Raw genomic sequence first — 17,225 nt, 5'->3', positions numbered from 1 at the left:
AAAAAAAAACCACGTGGCTGAAATAAAAGAGAACGATCCTGAGCAAGAGCAGCACACAATGGAAAACAAAGTATAATACAAGCATGTTAATATTTTAAGAGAGTAGTTTTTGGGTTTTTTAACATTTTAGTCAAAAATATAGATCGTCTCTATTTCCAATCTGCAACACTTTATCAAATCAGGACTTGAGATTCATTAATCACACAACCAAAGATTGGAACCAGCTAGTTTATCTTTCATTGTCCCTGATTGGCAGGTCAAACATGTAAAAAAAATAACTTTTTTTTTGCTCATTGAACACATCAGTAGTCAGAACTCCCAGCATTTTTAGTCTATAGCATGTACCCTGATGCACTATTTTCAAGTCAAATACAAACCTGATAAATATTAAGGAGTGTGCTTTAATACAGAAATAGGAATAATCTTTCAATTCCTTAATTTCTGTTACATTTAACACTACGACCTCTTTAATAATCCTGCAGCATATTTTTTTTCTCTTTTATGTGTCAAAAAGTGAATGCAAATCAAAAGTGTTAAAGGTAAAAGTCTCCAAAACAGTAAAATTGTTCCTCTCTTATTTTGAATTCATAGGATTATATAGAAATACACAGCAGCGTCTGAAATAGTTTTATTTTTTTATGAATCTACTTTTTTAATCTTTTAGAAAACACAATACCGTCCGAAAACTCACTCTGAAAAGTAAATGAAATAATTTTAATTTTTCAATATTGTTCCAGAGTTTGACAATCAAATTTCCTAGATTTTTTGATTATTCAGTACTGCAAAGAAACCCTGTCTTTATGGATTTGTTGTGTGATATTTCAGCTAAGCAGGCTGAGATTTTATGTATCAGATAAATAAAATATGGCTAAAAATGCCATACTGTTATGTCCCACCTTCTTGCAGAGCAGCAGCCAGTAGCGCAGCGGCCTGTGGCAGCTCCTCTGACTGAGGCTGCACCAGCAGTCGCGGCTCCACCAGCGCGCCATCCGTCCTCCCGCTGAGTGCGGACAGCTCTGTGTAGATCTGCAGCTTCTCCTCCAGGCTGGAGCAGATCTGCTGGTCTTGACTCGTCAAGCTCTCTGATACGTAGTTTCAGGCATTTCAAAGATTAGAAAAAAAAATAAAAATGCCTACCTCCCAACTCCCGACGGCAGAATATACACAACACCTGCTTGGAACGAATTTACCTTGTATCTTGAGGATCTTCTGGAAACGAGCCTCAGCAGTTCGCTTCTCCTCTTCTGATTCACTTGCGTATTCTTCCGGCTCCTCAGGGCAGCTGAGTCAAACAATAAAATACAACTAACAATATAGAAGTAAAGTTAAACGTTTTTACATTTGTCACGTCACAACTACGAGTTCAAATATTTTTTTCCTTCTGGATTTTATATGACAGATCAACACAAGGTAAAGTGGAAGTGATTTATTATGGTTTTGCACAATTCTAATGTCTCTAAAGGTGTTTAGGATTCAGGTGTTTTTCAGATACACTCTCAGTTGGGCTACGATTGCCACTAAATATTGTTTAACTTGTACCATGTTTCCAGTGATAACTGTTATTATTATATAAGAATCTGTTTGTTGTTGTAGTGTCTTGGTTTAATTGGTTTTTCTCTTTCTGCAAATTTAGAGGCAGATTTTCAGGGTGTTTACTCGTGTTCTCTCTATGCTTCTTTTTCACTCTTTTCCCTTTAAACCTTTTCCACAACTTCCCACCCCTTTCTTTTTTATCTAGTGTCCATTACATTTGAAATAAACTCAAAGACAAAAGTCTTAAAGCTTCGCTTGTGAATGTACATGTGTTAGACACACATTTCGACACTCGGACAACAAATCGTGAATGCCAAAATAAATTACAAAACATACAGTCTTGGAGTCACATGAAGCTTTGAATTTCGTGGTTGAAATGTAACAAAAACGTATTAATGCATCACGTGGCTCTGAAAGCTCCAGACACAAACCAACCTTTCTACGGCCTCTCTAATGAGCCTCATCCAGGTATTTCGCTCCTCTTTGGATGAAGTGTGGACCTCGTACATTTCTGGGCCTGCAGAAGAGGCACTGATCAAAAACATCCCTTTCTCCTCGTTCGCCACTTCCCGAACTATTAACTTCTGCAGCGCAATGACAGGAGGCTTTTGGTCCTGTGGAAAAAGTGTAGAAAATGCCTTAGAGTGATACAGGCAAAGGTGATAGTAACTCCCATGATATTTATTTGCTGCACTCACCACAGCGGCAAATGTGTATTTCTGGTCTTTCTCTTGAAGGAAGACGAGTACGTCTGTGAGGAGGAGCGCCAGGACATCTAGGACAGTCAACATAAGCAGAAAGTAATGTCACAAGATCAATTTCAATATAATAACTCAATCACATTAACTGTGAAGCAACAATCAGCAGGGAATCATATATTCTCACCTTTAAGGCGACTAGTGGCGGTCTTCCACAGCAGCATGCCCTGGTGTCTGAGCGTTTGACCCATCATGTCCTGCTTGCGGAAGATCTTGCCGCTCTTCAGCTTGGCCGCGCTGCGGTTTTCCATGCGGTTCCACACTTCCTGTAGCCTCTGGTGGCGCTCGTATTCGCTGACTCTCAGGTCCACGGCCGCTATCACGTCCCGAATGTGAGTCAGGGCTTTGGAAAGGTTGGCATGCTCCTCTGTTTGCTCTGGAAGATCAGAAAGGACAAAAAAGATACAACAATTTTGGTGTGCTTGTTTCAGTCCCTGCAGTGACTGTGATTTAACAGCAGAGGGCAGTAGCTGCCTGACCTTGAGTATAGTGTAGGATCCTCTCCAGCAGCACTGGGTATTTTGTGATCCTTTGAGTTACCAGCAAAATGCATTCTGGGATCTCTCTCCGCCGCACCAAAGAGTTATGACCTTGTTGCTTTAAAAATGAATAGATTTTATTACACAGTGTCTATTTCCACTAAATTGTAACGATGCTAAATAACATTTAGGACAGGAAATACCTTAATGAAGCTTTGAAATCTCTTATTATGCTGCATGAGATCCTTGAAAAAGGCGACTGCTTCGTTGTGATGACTGCAGAACTCTCCGTACACCTGCTTCATTTTTTCTCCATTCTCTTCTGAGAACTACAGGCAGGTTTCATTATTGCACTGGCCTCTGAAATATTGATAACATGTAAAGTTAGGGCTAACCTGTCGGAGCAGGATGTCACCGATTTGCTGTATCAGGTAGTTCCTGTGACCCGGGGGCTGCCCGGAGCTCTGACGCCGCTCCTTCATGGCAGCGAAGAAGGCGTGGTGGAAGGCGAGCAGCTGGTCCAGGCAGGGAAACACCCGCTCCACCGACTCGGCGTCCAGCTGCACCTCTTCCTTCATGCCTCGCCGGAAAACCTCGGCCATGATGTGCAGAGTCTGAAGGTGGTGGAGCTCAGTCTGCATCAGCTCTGTGTCGGGTCAAACGCTCAATCAGCACTAGCTACAAACTTCAATCCAAAGTCAAATATTGTTGTATTGTGAAGAGAAAAAAAAAAGAGATTTGACTAATACAGATGAAGGCAAAAACTTTTCTGTTGTCCTTTTTTTTCTTCTGCTTCACAACTTTATCTTGGTCTTTCACAACCCGTGGTGTCAAGAGGAAAAGAAATGCTGCTTACAAAAATGTTACTCAATCTGACAATTTTTGAAACAATTATGTGATTACAGCACATGACAAAACAAATCATCCCTTTAACGTTTGCTTACCGTAGATAACGTCCTGCCTCTTGACGGCCCGCTTGTCTTGCCTCTTGCAAAACTTGTGCTCCACCGTCAAACTCCACGACTCGGCATCGTAATCAGCAGAATCCGCTAAAATGTTGCCGTGAGTCTGAATGTACGAGTCCACACAGTCTGAGGAGAGAGAAAGGTGCAAAATTAACTCTCATCGTTTTTCTTTTACATAAACGGTCTTCACTGTGCTTTTAAAACGGACATCCACTTTGATATGTTTTGTTCTCAGCATTTGCTTGAATTTTGAGCAAGAGCCTGCAAAGAAATTCAGTTAAAAAGACTAATTTCTTTTTTCATCCTTATCAGTGACATCCACCATTAGCTGGCTGTGAGGAAAAAAAATTAGAGGCTAAATTTGGAAGATGCCAAGCCTAATTAAAAAGGAATTGTGCTCGACTCGGTTCAAAAGAAATGTCGAACTGAAGCAAAAGATTTTTCACCATCAGATATAAAGGGGTGAGATGATCAAGAATGTTGATTCTTAACACATTTTTGAAGATCAAATACTATAATGTCAATTTTATGTTCATTTAAATTGACTTAAGCTTAAATTTCATTAAGAGGTCATACATAGTACATTCAAAACAACAACACCAGGAATAACTGGAAAAGACACAGAAAAATAATTACTGAAAAATGGATGGAAATGTAATTTCCCTCTTACTTTCAAACCATTTGAAGTAAAAATTATGACTGAAAGTTGCATTTTCTTGTGTTTTTCCCCAAACATCTATTATTGAACATCTTTTTTTTGAGGTAAACTTGCTTTTTTTTTAGTCATTTACCACTTTGAGGGAAGAGTGTCAGACTATGTGGGTTAAAAGAAATGCATTTCTTTTAGAGATGTACAAAGGAATTGGTTCTGACCGGAAAAAAATGACTTTTAGGTTGAATGGACCCTCAAAAATCTAAATCTGATATTATTTTGGTCAGAGTAGGCAACAAATCCAAGCGTTAACAGATTATGATTAACAGATTGATTATCTAGAGCAAAATATTTCGATCGGTGAAAAATCTGGATCTACTTATATTTACGCTAGTCAGTCAAAGCTTTACAAAGCAGGAGATCAGAGACCGACGCAGATCTAATGCATATCTAATTTTTCTTTTGCTTTGTGGATATTTTCAACATGAAGCCTTACTGGATCTCATACCGTCTCCGAAGGATGACTCATTAGAGGCAGAGGAGCCCGGAGTTGGCAGGAGCTCCTCCGAATGGCTTTTCGGCCTCAGGGCTTCAGTTTCTGCCTCTGAACTCTCGCAGAGCATACTGTACCACAAAGTGGAACACGGGAGTGTGTTATTACTGTTATCATCCCATTAATCTAAGTAATAAACTCCAACTGTGCAATGACCTGTCACTGTTGGGTAAGCTTCCAGGCAAAGAGCATGACTGCGTCCCAGTGTCCTTCCTCTCCTTTGGGGTGAGGACAGGTTGAGGAGCAGAAATGGGGATCACAGAATGGGATGGACTGTCTCTCACTGTGAAGTCTGAGGGGAAAATAGACAAAGATCAGTTATTATACTTAAAAAAAAAAAGCAAATGCCAAACTTTTTTCTGCATTGTTTTGTTAAATCTGTAATGCTCAACTTAGACTCTGTAAAATCTTACTCTGTGGAAGAGACGCCGTCTTACTTTTCTCCACGGTATTCGCAGATCTATCCTGTAGTTTCTAAGCAACATATAAGAAAATCTGATTAAAGCTCTATTGAGACCATTTTATTTTTCAAGTAGAGAACCAAATAAAAAGCGGACCAACCTTCAAGCATGGCGGGACGGACTCCTTACAGCTCTTATGGACAATAGCGGTGCAACCTGAGGGAGGAACGAGCCACTGATGATTTCAGTCAGGTGACTCCTGGGCATTTGAGTTTACCTTTCACCCACCTGAGCAGTGCAGAAGGTCCTTCCCAGAAGCTGGTTTGTCACACACCACACACAGCGTGGGACCTAAACAGGGGCCCGTAGCAAACCGGTGGCCGTTCAGGTGCTTATCCTTGGCTTCTCTGTCCTTCCCTTTCCCCTTCGAAAACCGTGCCAGAGACATAGGTGTCAACAGCCAAACCGTAGAGATAACTACACCTACATCTACAGTGTAACAGTCGCATTAAAGACTGGCTTCAGAGAATGTCTTCTAAAGTTTCGATTTCACACGTTAAATATACCTCGTGTGGGGGGAAAAAAAAAAAAAAAAAGCATGGAAGCAATTCCCGCCTCCCTCCAAGCTGTAAGAAAAGTCCTCGGACTCGGAAGCATACCAAAGTGTAAACAGACTGAAATCGGGGAGGGCTTCCAGTCCCTGTGCTGACTCAACAACCGTGGATTAATCATTGAAAGGGAAGAGGCCGGACACCATGTTTGGTCTGTCGCTCTGACCTTGAGTTATTCCCAGAACTGTGTCCTGGTTGAGTCTCTCAGAAAGCCAAAAGACAATCGAACAGTTCATACCAGAGTGGAGTCGGGAATTGTAAAGCTTCAGCATCTTTACTGAGACTAAAACTGAGACTAGAGGTGGGATTTATTTTATTCAGTACAGAGCCAAAAACACTCCATAACAGAGTTAGGATCAGGTTACGGAAAGGATGGGTAAGGTTGAGTTCGAGGTGGATCTGTGGGATTTATTATAACAACTAAAAATGAAAAGAAAGGATTTAAAATTTAAATTATTAGGATGTACAGTGAATAGCTCTAAAAATAAACATCCTCATCATAAATTAGTTACACTGTTTTGTAGTGTAACTTTAGCACTCAAAACCAGAATTATTTTGTAATGTTTCAAATCAGTTAATATTTATTGATGATCACATGGAACCAAGTGTGGGGAAGAAATTTCAAGCAGCAAAATTAATCCGAACCATAACGTCTGTTTTGGGAGTTTGCACCCAGTTTATTGATATCATAATAAACCATGATTCTTATAACAACAGCTAAAAGTAGTAAGTCATTCTATTATTGCCTCTGCTTAGTTCCAGGTACTGCAGTCTGACCTGTTTTTCTCAACAGCGACAAAAACCAAGCACTAAGGACAACATTGATGCTGCTCCAATATGCATCCCTAGTTGGAAATCTGCAGTTGGGTTTACCTTGCTCTTGTTGCGTGTGCTGGACATCCTGTTCTTCAGAAAGCTGAATGTGCGAGTGACTCTATACTTCTCTGACTCTGCCTTGGTAGGAATGTTGCACTTCTCCAACTCCTCTTCTTCAATCCTGCACAAAATAAAGGTCCCAAAGTTTTATAACTCCAGATACAGAGTGGATGATTTTCATAAGGCAGACTCAAAATTGTCACTTTTTTTTCTTCTTCTTCTTGTTTTTCTTGGGAGGTAAAGAAAACAACCAAGTCAAGCAGAACAAAAGCTGGTTTTGAGATAAATCTCCAGGTAAATGAAAAGTATCCGGTTAGTTTAAGGTGCAAAGGTTCATTCTCAAATCGGATGTGTTTCGGAGCACGGCATTCCCAGATAGTCAAAGCAACGACATGAAAACATCTCAAGAATCCTTTTTGTTAGTAAGTAAAACGTAAGAAAACTGTGTTCCGCTTCTGCACTGCTGTGACGTGAGAACGAGTAAGAGTTAGAAGCAGAGCTAAAGGCTAAAAACATCCGAGACGGACTAAGACACCTGTGCATGCTACAGTCAGTGGGGGCTCAAGTTGCTCTAGCGCTGTTGGGAGCCAGATGGGGAAGGAGCTACCAGTTTTGTTTTGGGTTAGTATGTCCATCTGCGGGACAGTCAGGGAGAGGTCAACAGAGGTCGGTCCCGTACACATACTCTTTGAGAAACTCAGACAGGGTGAGATGCTGCAGCGACTCTGCCAGCTCAGCGCTGCCCTCGTCGTCAGCGGACTGGGCCCGCTTACGGAACCTAACCTCTCTGGAAAACACACGGACACACACACACACTGAAGCTTTGTGAAGCCATAGAAATAAAAAGACATCATACATACACTGCTTGTAAAGTATTAAAGTTTATCTCTGCGATTTGCAGACGGTCTGATATCTTCCTCTAAGACTAAGTAGTTATCAGGGAGAAAATGGATGTCAGTGAAATATTTGACTTTGCTTGTGTTGGAACAGGAGCCAAATGATGAAGTGAATATAAAGTATTAGCAATTAATACTTTATATTCATCATAAAGTGGCTTCTGGTTTTATTTTAGCCAGAAGCCACAAGTTAAACCATCCGCTCCTTTAAGAAAAGTCTCGGCAGCATCATGCTTTAGGATCATAGCTGAAGGGAAGGTGGAAGGAGTTAAATATCAGTAAATATAGGGTAATCTTTGACAAAAACCTATGAGAGGCTGCAAAATATCTGAGGCAGAAGTTCACCTGTTATCATTTGGGTGATAATGACCCAAAACATACAACCAGAACTTCTATGAAATCCATTTGAAAACAGACAAGGATGAGCGAGTTTGCCAAGTCTTGCTAAGTTTTTTTTAAATTAAATAAATATTCCTTCTACTTGACAACTATGCTCTGCTTTGTTTTGGTCTATCACATGCAAACCCAATAAAATACATGTATATGCGTGGTTGTAATGTGACAGAATGTAAAAAAAATAAATAAATAAATTCAAGATATACTAAGATATCAATTGAAACTGCAAAGAAAAAAAAAATAAGAGTCCGTTACATAAAATCAATACCTTTTATCATTGGGCTGCTCTGAAATGCTGGAGGCTCTTTGTTCTGTGGAGAGATACAACAAGAGAAGCTGATAAAGTCTTTGATGGAAAACAAAAAGGAAAGCTGCAAAAACATCAATAGTAAAAATAAAGCCTCAATAACTTTCAGTCTTTAACGAGATTTGAAAATCATGAGTGTTTGTGACGAAGGCAAACAAACTGTCTGAACTTCTTCATGCGTTCTAAAAACTGATCTGAGATGCTGATAAATGACAACTTCATCAAAACAGGAACAATAAATGTTAAAGCAGAAGCTCGATTTTATCATGAATCCTCCCAGATTACAAGAAAATATCATAAAAACTATGACAAAGTACGTCATGAATTTCAATTCATCTAACACTTTTAAAAGGAGCTTTTACTCATATGCATTTATTTTCATGTCAGACTGTCATTTAAATTAAAAAGAGGCACTTTTTAAATTCTAAGTTTTTTTTTAAGATTAGGATTAACTGAAAGTAGGAATAAAGCTATTCACAGAAATAAAAAATCGACAAACTCACTTTTAAATAATAGTTCTTATTAATGGAGCTAAATTCATGTCTTTTTAAAACGTTAAAGAAAATATTGTCTAGACTGTCACCTAATTCTCCTTCTTTCCACCATCTAAATAAGTTTGTTTTGCAGATTTTAACATTTCAGACATAAGAATGACATAAAATGAGACAGGAAGCCCAAAAGTAAAAAAAAATAATAATCACACAGTTCTGCTAGCTAGAAATGTAAATTCTTATTTTCATAATTTTCCATCTTCAGATGTTGTATCCTTGCTTTCCCAAACACTCTGCCTCACTTACACACACACGCACGCACACACACACACACACAAGTAGAAGTGCTCTCAGTGAAGTGCAGGGTGTGGTGCGGTGGCTGCAGGCGTCCAGTACTTACTGCCTGGGTGGAGCAGAGACAGAGACAGGGTGGATTTAGACAGAGAGAGCGCCTGAAGGAGAGATCGGCTGTGGCTGACGCTGTGGAGAACGCCATCTACAGGGCACAGTGGACAGAAGGCGGCTAACACAACCACTACAGGACGAGGGTGCAAACTATCAGCGTGAACAGTACAGTCAGGTTCCAGCAGAGAGATACGCAGCAGGGTTTGTGTTATTTGACAAATAGGGTGAAAAATTTATATTTCTTTTCAGAAAATGTGGTGTTTAAGTGTGCTGCATTTTGAAGCTAAATAATGTCAAGTATGGATATTTTCAAACCCCGTCAAGCTGCACTGTCCAACAACTACGCGAACATGACTGTACTTTATATTAGTGTTAAGACTGTAGCTCACAAATTAACACAACGTGTCAGATTATTCCATTAGTGGAAGAAAATGTCAAGAAAATTAGTGGTGTGTTAGACTGAAATGCTCTGGGTGTTAAGCGGACTGAGGTTTACCGACCGGGGCTACCTTCTGGTGTGTGGTTCTCCCTGGGGTTTCGACTTGGACAGAACTTGGAGTACGAGTAGGAATAGGAGCGAAGTCGAACACCTTCCTCACTCAAGTCCTAAAAACAAAATGAGGTAAAAATAAATAAATAAATAAATAAATAAATAAATACATAAAAGGTGTGAAAAAAAAGTTTGTCAAAGTGCGACTGCTAATTTTACTTTGGAGATGGGTTCGCACGCCGAGGCCGACTGGCTCCGAGTGCAAGTGAGATCGGGAGCTGGACGCGGAGTTTCCTTCTTGTCTTCGCTTCTGCCAACGTCTGAAAACAGCCGGGAAAGCAGAGACTTTGGCCCCGGAGCTTCTTCCTCACTGTCCACCTCCAGGGCCACCAGGCTGGGCGGCGGCAGCGGGGGGGGAATAAAAACATCATAAATAAGTCATGACAACAGGAACACTGGCACAGAGAGACTACAACAAAGGAAAATGTAATACCTGATGTCACAGGTTTCCAACGGCGGGCTGCTTGGCTCCGTGAAGGGCCGACGGCTCAGCCTGGTGAGGGCCCGATCGACTGGTGAGAGAGAGACTGACCCAGGGAGGAGGTCTTCACGGCGGCGCCGAGGCGGAGGGGTGTCGGTCGCGAGAAGATCGTCGGGGTCCCACAAGCCGCCGTCAGTCCCCGTGCTGTCATGCGTCACGTCATCTATTCTTACCTTAACGTCCTCTTCACAAGCCTGAAGTTAAGAACAGAAATGTTAAAAAAAAAAAAGTTGAGGATAGGATTAACTGAAAAAGAAAATGTACAACCTGAGTCTGCTGGGTGTGATCCGAGTCGTTGACGATGGAGAGTAAAGGGTCCGAAGCCCGCTGGCTGAACTGGTTCTGAACTTCTCTGTCCCGTCTGCGGTGCCCATTTACTAAGACAAACACAGCAAAAATCTCATTACGCTTCCCAGTGTGGTCTGTTAAATCTTCTCCATATATTTGCTCGGTCGTTTTTTTTTATTTAATCCAGCAGTGCCAGATCGTTGTTTTTGTAGCGCTGAAGGATTTATTACCAGACTGCCTGGTGAGAAATTACTTTAAAATTCTAACAATTCATCAAGACCTTAGCCAGATACGTGGATGTCTGCTTAGAGACCGCAGCTTTCAGAGTAATCCAAAGTAATACGACAAGTAATCCGGGAGAAAAAAAAAGTTTCTAACACACACAGAAATGCCAAACTTAGAGAACCGATTATCAACATATCACAGTGCTGGACTATTAAGATATATCTACTTTCTCCTGACTCGTGTTACCCCATGCTTTATTCTGGTTCAGGATTTTCTTTTTTCTTTTTCCCTGCTTTTTTCAAGCCACAGTGCATCACTCTCTCTTTGCACGAATGTCGAGGCTTAGAGAGAAGAAAGGAAAATATGATGAGCTGCTGCATACCTACTCCTGTTTGACCTTTAAAGGATTGTTTTTGTAAAAAACCTCTACACATCATCCTCGCCGACAGGCCCCATGTGTTTGGTGAAAAATAAGGTGGATTGCATTGACGTTCTCGGAGTCAGGGCCCTTTTGCTGTGATACATCTGCTTAATGTTTGTGCTCACTCTTCTAATATAAAACGGTCAGGTCTTAAATCTTGACAAGCCAACTGCTGGCCTCTCTCGCTGCAAATGATGTGTGTAGAGCGATAAAAGTGATAAACGTCAGCATATTACATTATATTACAAGCACATTTTTTTTAAATTAGTTTCTCTGAACCCAAGGCAGCCGAGCTATTTTCGATAACTGTAGGCTTACAGTATTTTTTCTTTTTAAATGTTGTACATTTGTCCGTAGTGTAAAGTCTCTTATTTTTTGTTTATATTTTAGCTTGCGAGAATGTGTGTGCATCAATTTTTAGGTTACTTTGCTGCCGAGGTTCCCCACTGAGAAAAGATAAAATTTTCTCAATAAAAATACAAAAATAAAACCTCTTCTAAAAAAAAATACATAAAAATTGAATTAATATTTTTTCTCGCAGCAATTGTCAAAGAAATAACTGAGGATAATATATTCCTTCTTTAAAAAAATTATTGTCTGAATAAATAAAGATTACATAATATTTTTGGACATGACAGTTATGTCAAACCAGGAAGCATAAGTAATGAAAAACATCAGAATTTCATAAGTACCCTGGAAATGTAAACCTGTGGAAGCCTTGAAGGAATATTTTAGGTTACTAAACTCCTATCATCATCTATAGATTTGCAAATTGAGAGAGAAGATTATTTTTAAAAATACTATATCAAACGTTTGGTTTTAAAACCAATCACAAAGAGCTGGTGGAGACCTGGCCAGAACAAGACTCAAGCAGTGGAAAAAAATAAATTCAGTGGAGTGGGAGGGGAAAAAAAGAAAAAAAAAACTTCCTGCCTGATTTCCAGTAGAACTATCCATTTCAGAAACTGGTAAAAATGGACTTCCTACACTCCTTCTTTCCTGTGACTCATGTAGAAAAACATCGGCGAGCCGACATCATTTTATTAAAATAAGCAATGGGTAAATGATTAAACACGCAACAAACTGCATCTCCAAGGCTATTTCATGTTTTGCACATGAAATCCTAACCGTCAAAATAACGCGCAGACACAATTTTCCAGCTCAGAACAATGTTAAAGAGGATCCATGCATGTCTGTGACTGAGCAGAGCAGTACTTGTGCAATCTGTAAGTACGTGTGCTGCAGCATATCAGCAGGAGTGGCAGAATAACAGCGTGGAAAATTGCCCCGTTTGATGAGTGCGCTTTCCACCCAGTCTTTGATGTCTGAACCAGCCAAGGCTGCACTAATGTAAAGGAAATCCTGGGCATCTCAGAGGCATTTCCTCTTTGCTTCTCTCACACAGTGAAGACACTGGAGTTTAAACACGCTGGGGCAGATGTTTTAGATCCAGGCCTGTCCTTAACTTCTCCCATTTGCAAAGCAGCGTGGCACTCCTTTAAATCCGTTCTACAAACTGAGAAGGGTTGGAGCAACATTTTAAGTAATAAACAGAAAGAAGCAAATCATTTTGAAGTGAAGGGCAAATTCTAATTCTTTTCTTTTTTTTTTTTTTTACAGATTTCTATAAGTAAAAATCTGAAAAGTGCGGTGTGAATTTGTATTCTGCTGACCACGAGTTAGTCTGGCAATTAGACTGGACCATTGTAACACATTAAAAGCTTCAATGTGTAAAGAAGAAGGAAAACAGCTTCTGTCTGCAAGTTATGTTTGTGTAACCGAACGAGACGGGCGTCTAATGGCTCTTTATAGCTGGATGTGCCGACTCCAATAGTCCTTTAGAAATAAACAATAAAGTCAGGCATGTTTAAGCTCAAGGACTTTGGTTCAGAAACAAAATGACACAATAAAAAAAAATCATCTTGATTATCCCTGCAAGTAGGAACACAATGACTAAGCTATTCTGGATAATCTCATACTGAAAGTATGACATTTAAGTTCATATCTGTAGAGTTTTTAATTTACAAAAAGAACAAATTCTTAACTAGTTCTGCTGTTTTAATGAAGAAAAAAAAACTTAGACGAGTGATTTTGGGTGGATTTTGAGAAAACTGTTGAAATGATGTATATTATCACTTCTTAAGGTTAAAGAAGGTGTTGACTTGATTTTATGAGTTGAAGATTTAGACTGCTCATCAAAAATAAACATTTTCAGCAGCAGATGATATCTGGGTATCTTTAACTTTAAATGCAGCTGTTTGATGTTGAAAAAACATCAAAGCTCCACAATTAACCTGGGAGTCCCCCCCCCCCCCAACCCCACATTACGGATCACTGTGTCCCTTTAAATCACACAGGTGAATCTGCCAAGATCACAGGCTCTGTGTTTCTTACACAGCGTGCCGTTTCCCTGGACACAAAAAATAAAAACTTCAGAATCCTGAATCTTTCACGTAACGTCCCAACATGCATGTAACGTCTTTCGCTTGCAGCATGAGAAAACGTGAGGAAGATTTGGAAAGCACTGCGTCTTTATCCTCCTGCTTTTGTGTTTAAATACAACCACAAGCAGAGACATGAAAATCTTCCCTCCGTCCGACCCGAGGGCTGGTGACAGATTGGTCTCTGCTGGTAGACAGAACGTCACGGCGCTTCGCTCCAACAATAACCGACAGGCGCTGAGTTATGTCGGCGAAACCGGAGGAACTATTATGATCATCCTAGCAGATTTGGAAAGAAACAATAACTCTGGCCGCCTCACGTAGATGCAATAACTAAAGCATTTGGATGACACAAAGGGATTTTAACTCAAAAGAAAAAAAAGAAAAAACATTATCCTAAAGTAAGCATGTTGTCTAAACTCTGACGCTTTATAAGCACTTTAGCTTATTAACATTCCAACTCTCGTTCCTTCGTACTGACAGCTCTTCCGTCTAATCGGGGAAGCTGGGGGAGGGGGATGGCAGGGTGACAACTCTGGGGGGAACACAGAGGGGGAAGAGAGGACGAGACACCCAGGTCAGACTGATTCTGAGTGGAACGAACCTGACCCCATTCCCATCTTTGTCCCGGTGATGGGGCAGATTCCTGGACTCTGGAAAACGACTAGTTGTGGAGTTGTGGCTGGACACGACCAGAACGGGCTTCCAGATCCACAAACCACTGCAGGTCAGGCAGGAGCGCATCCCTCTCTGCGGCTGTGAAATACTAACTGTATTGATTTCCAGTGATGTGATTCAAAACAGAAGACCGGTTGCGCATCGTGCCAGTCCTAAAATAAAAAAAGGATTCCAGCCGGTGATGGTGTACTGTTCCTACACCCCCGCTGTTCTCTGCAGCCACAAAAATTTTGTTGTGTTCTTTTAGGGCTTAGCTGTTTGTCATTTCAGACAGAGACGGGAATATTAGGCTGTTGTGGTAAAATGGAAGAAGCTCAGGGAGTGGGATGAATACATCTAAATCAGGAGTAGAAGGGGGAAGAATTACCGGGAAGCGACAGCGAGTTTTCCTCTTCGCTATCGGTGTCGATTAAAAACAACGTCGTCGGATCGTCAAAAACCTTAAAAAAGGAAGGAACACAAAGGCACACAGAAGACATAAAAAAAATTAAATGCACTGTCCAGGGCAAGTATGTGCCATTTTTTTATATATTTTTTGCTACATTACAACCTCAAACAGCGTACAAACCAAAACAAAGTGTTGCATAATAGTTCAGGATTTTCTAAAAGTTTCTACAAATAAACATTGTGGTACCGTGTTCATATTCACCCTGTTCTACTCTGACACTTTGGTGGCCATCGTCCAAAACTTTAAGTGATGCGGGGAAGCCAACATCACCCAAGCCCCTAAACGCATCATCACACAACGCTGAAAAACTCTGTTGCTGTTTAATTATAAGCAGTTATGAGGAACGCTGGTGAAACCTGAAACTGTTGCTGTGCAACCCACTCAACAGGTTGTTGCTAGGTAACCAAAAGACTGAACGAGTCAATACCACCAACATCATTAGAGGTTGAGCAGCTAAAGCCTTTCCTCTGCCTACACCCTCCAGAATGCTGTGTGGTTCTGGGTGGAGTTCACTCTATCAGACGTATTATCTATTGATACTGATCACGTTTCTATGACGATGTATATATATAGTTATCAATTTAGGACTAGTTTTGACACAGTTCAGCTGAATAAAACCAGCTTAGAGCCGCTAAGGCTACATGACCTTGGCAAAAGACAGCTAACATTTTTTTTTTATAAATATCTACCTCTTCTAAAAGAAACATCATTTACTTCAATTTTGGGACTTTAAAGTGAAGAAAAACTTAAAACTTTTGCCCCAAAAAAAGCACACAATTTCTTCTGTAGAAAATGATGCAAAGAATATTTATAGTTTCTAGACAAAATACAAGAAAAATAGAAATAAAAGAATAATGCTGGTGCTTTTAGTGTCATTCTGTTGTGGGGAGTTTAATTCAATTACTGCATCGAAAAAATTGAAAAACTTCTGAGACCTGCATTTATTATTGTAACTGTATTTAAAATCATCAGTTGGTTGGTTCTTTATCATTTTTGGCCCAAGTTATTATGTTCAAGGAGTCACTTAGGAAGGTTGCAAACAAATCATTTAGAGAATAGCATATTGCAGTTTCAGAATGACCTAGTCAAAGTCCACACCTAAATCCAAGCAAGAATCATTGGTAAGAATGAAGCCTGACATTCACTGATGCTTTCAGAAGACATGACTGGCTTTCAGAAATCTTGCATTGAAGAATGGACTACTTTTCTGACTTTTATTTGTAAAAACTTTCAAAACCATGAATGATTTAAGAGTAATTGTTGTAATAAGGAACAGTTGTGAGAAAAAAAAAGTTCTTGCAAGACACTATAAAAGCAAAATGTTGAGACATTTTGTTTCTGTAAGAATACTCACATTGTCCACCATCTCTTTCCCATCGACATGAAGCTCCTTGGTCCCACCTGTGCCAAAACAGAAAGCATTAAACAAAAGGTGTTGAATAAAACACCACCACTTAAAAATAAACAAAGCGAGTCGTGTGGAAAGAACGAGATCAGGCTCTCTCCTAACTCTTCAGTCCACAAATCCAAAAGAAACAAATGGGATGTTTTGTCCGTCCGCTGCGGCTGGACCTGAGAAAGAACACACACTCCCTGCTGAGAAGTTGTTATTTCAAGAGAATTAATGGACGACTGCAGAAGTCGGGACAGGGTTAAGGTCAATACTGAAGTACACTTCCTGCCTGCCTTCATGAGTCGATACCACCATCTGCCGTCTCTATGGTAACCAGAAAGAGTGGCTCCAAGTTACGGGGGGAGATCTAGCCACTGACAGATATAAAAAAGGAAAAAAAAATAAAAAGAACTGATCAAAATCTTTCTCTACGTGGGTTTCCAAACCAGCCTGAGCATGTCACGCGAGGAAGGAGGTGGGGTTTGGATAAAACAGAAACAATCGACTCATTTTCTGTCTTACACTGCACAGGGGCGCGTCTCCTTTTATGGCATTTGTTAAAAGTGTTTTTTTTTTTTTTTTCTAGTTTCTGCAGGCTGCTAGTGATGGATGTTCAACGATCCCGGTGTTTGCACAAGTGAATCTGTGGTGGTTCGCTTCCTACAGCTCTGCGGTGAAGCCTGCGCGCTCACATACCCGCGCAGAGGCTTCCCATCGCCAGCCGTCTGAACGGGACGGTGGGAAACACGAGTTCTTAAGCTGATAATTATTGGCGCTAATCTAGAGTCCTCTGATTATTAGGTTGGAACAAGTGAAATACTCATTTAGTCGGAGCGACAGCGCCGTCTCCCAGGGTCTGCACGGAGTTACGAGGGGAAAGCGAACATACAGAAATCACAGAACCTTAAAACGCAGGAGAGTGACGCTGATAAACCGCTTTAAAAATGAATGAACGCCAGTGTGAGTGTGAGTCTAGA

The 17,225-nt window shown here is 40.5% G+C and overlaps 1 protein-coding gene across 5 annotated transcripts in view; it reads right to left on the bottom strand.

The window, feature by feature from the left end:
• arhgef28a (Rho guanine nucleotide exchange factor (GEF) 28a) overlaps positions 1-16,762 on the bottom strand; it is a 33,333-nt gene extending 16,571 nt beyond the window's left edge. The window contains exons 1-24 of one of the 5 annotated variants that reach the window (XM_015043542.1): positions 16,210-16,762; positions 14,775-14,847; positions 10,622-10,731; positions 10,307-10,548; positions 10,033-10,207; positions 9,824-9,929; positions 9,319-9,414; positions 8,389-8,431; positions 7,514-7,615; positions 6,826-6,949; positions 5,630-5,765; positions 5,502-5,557; positions 5,354-5,414; positions 5,097-5,232; positions 4,896-5,011; positions 3,715-3,861; positions 3,166-3,416; positions 2,974-3,099; positions 2,771-2,888; positions 2,419-2,667; positions 2,232-2,308; positions 1,969-2,147; positions 1,191-1,282; positions 897-1,082 (exon numbers count right to left, since the gene is read on the bottom strand). In XM_015043542.1, coding sequence (XP_014899028.1) covers positions 897-1,082; positions 1,191-1,282; positions 1,969-2,147; positions 2,232-2,308; positions 2,419-2,667; positions 2,771-2,888; positions 2,974-3,099; positions 3,166-3,416; positions 3,715-3,861; positions 4,896-5,011; positions 5,097-5,232; positions 5,354-5,414; positions 5,502-5,557; positions 5,630-5,765; positions 6,826-6,949; positions 7,514-7,615; positions 8,389-8,431; positions 9,319-9,414; positions 9,824-9,929; positions 10,033-10,207; positions 10,307-10,548; positions 10,622-10,731; positions 14,775-14,847; positions 16,210-16,221 — 3,013 coding nt within the window. In that variant the 5' untranslated portion in view covers positions 16,222-16,762. The remainder of the gene's footprint in view (positions 1-896; positions 1,083-1,190; positions 1,283-1,968; positions 2,148-2,231; positions 2,309-2,418; positions 2,668-2,770; positions 2,889-2,973; positions 3,100-3,165; positions 3,417-3,714; positions 3,862-4,895; positions 5,012-5,096; positions 5,233-5,353; positions 5,415-5,501; positions 5,558-5,629; positions 5,766-6,825; positions 6,950-7,513; positions 7,616-8,388; positions 8,432-9,318; positions 9,415-9,823; positions 9,930-10,032; positions 10,208-10,306; positions 10,549-10,621; positions 10,732-14,774; positions 14,848-16,209) is intronic. The other 4 variants (XM_015043543.1, XM_015043545.1, XM_015043544.1 and 1 more) reach the window with 4 other exon arrangements.
• Positions 16,763-17,225: the final 463 nt, after the last annotated feature.

Source organism: Poecilia latipinna, unplaced genomic scaffold (genome assembly GCF_001443285.1).
Source record: "Poecilia latipinna isolate Pla-1442-1.1 unplaced genomic scaffold, P_latipinna-1.0 Scaffold638, whole genome shotgun sequence".
NCBI classification, from domain to species: Eukaryota; Metazoa; Chordata; class Actinopteri; order Cyprinodontiformes; family Poeciliidae; genus Poecilia; species Poecilia latipinna.
The sequence above is the reverse complement of the archived record's forward strand: the minus strand, read 5'-3'. Positions and strand labels throughout refer to the sequence as shown.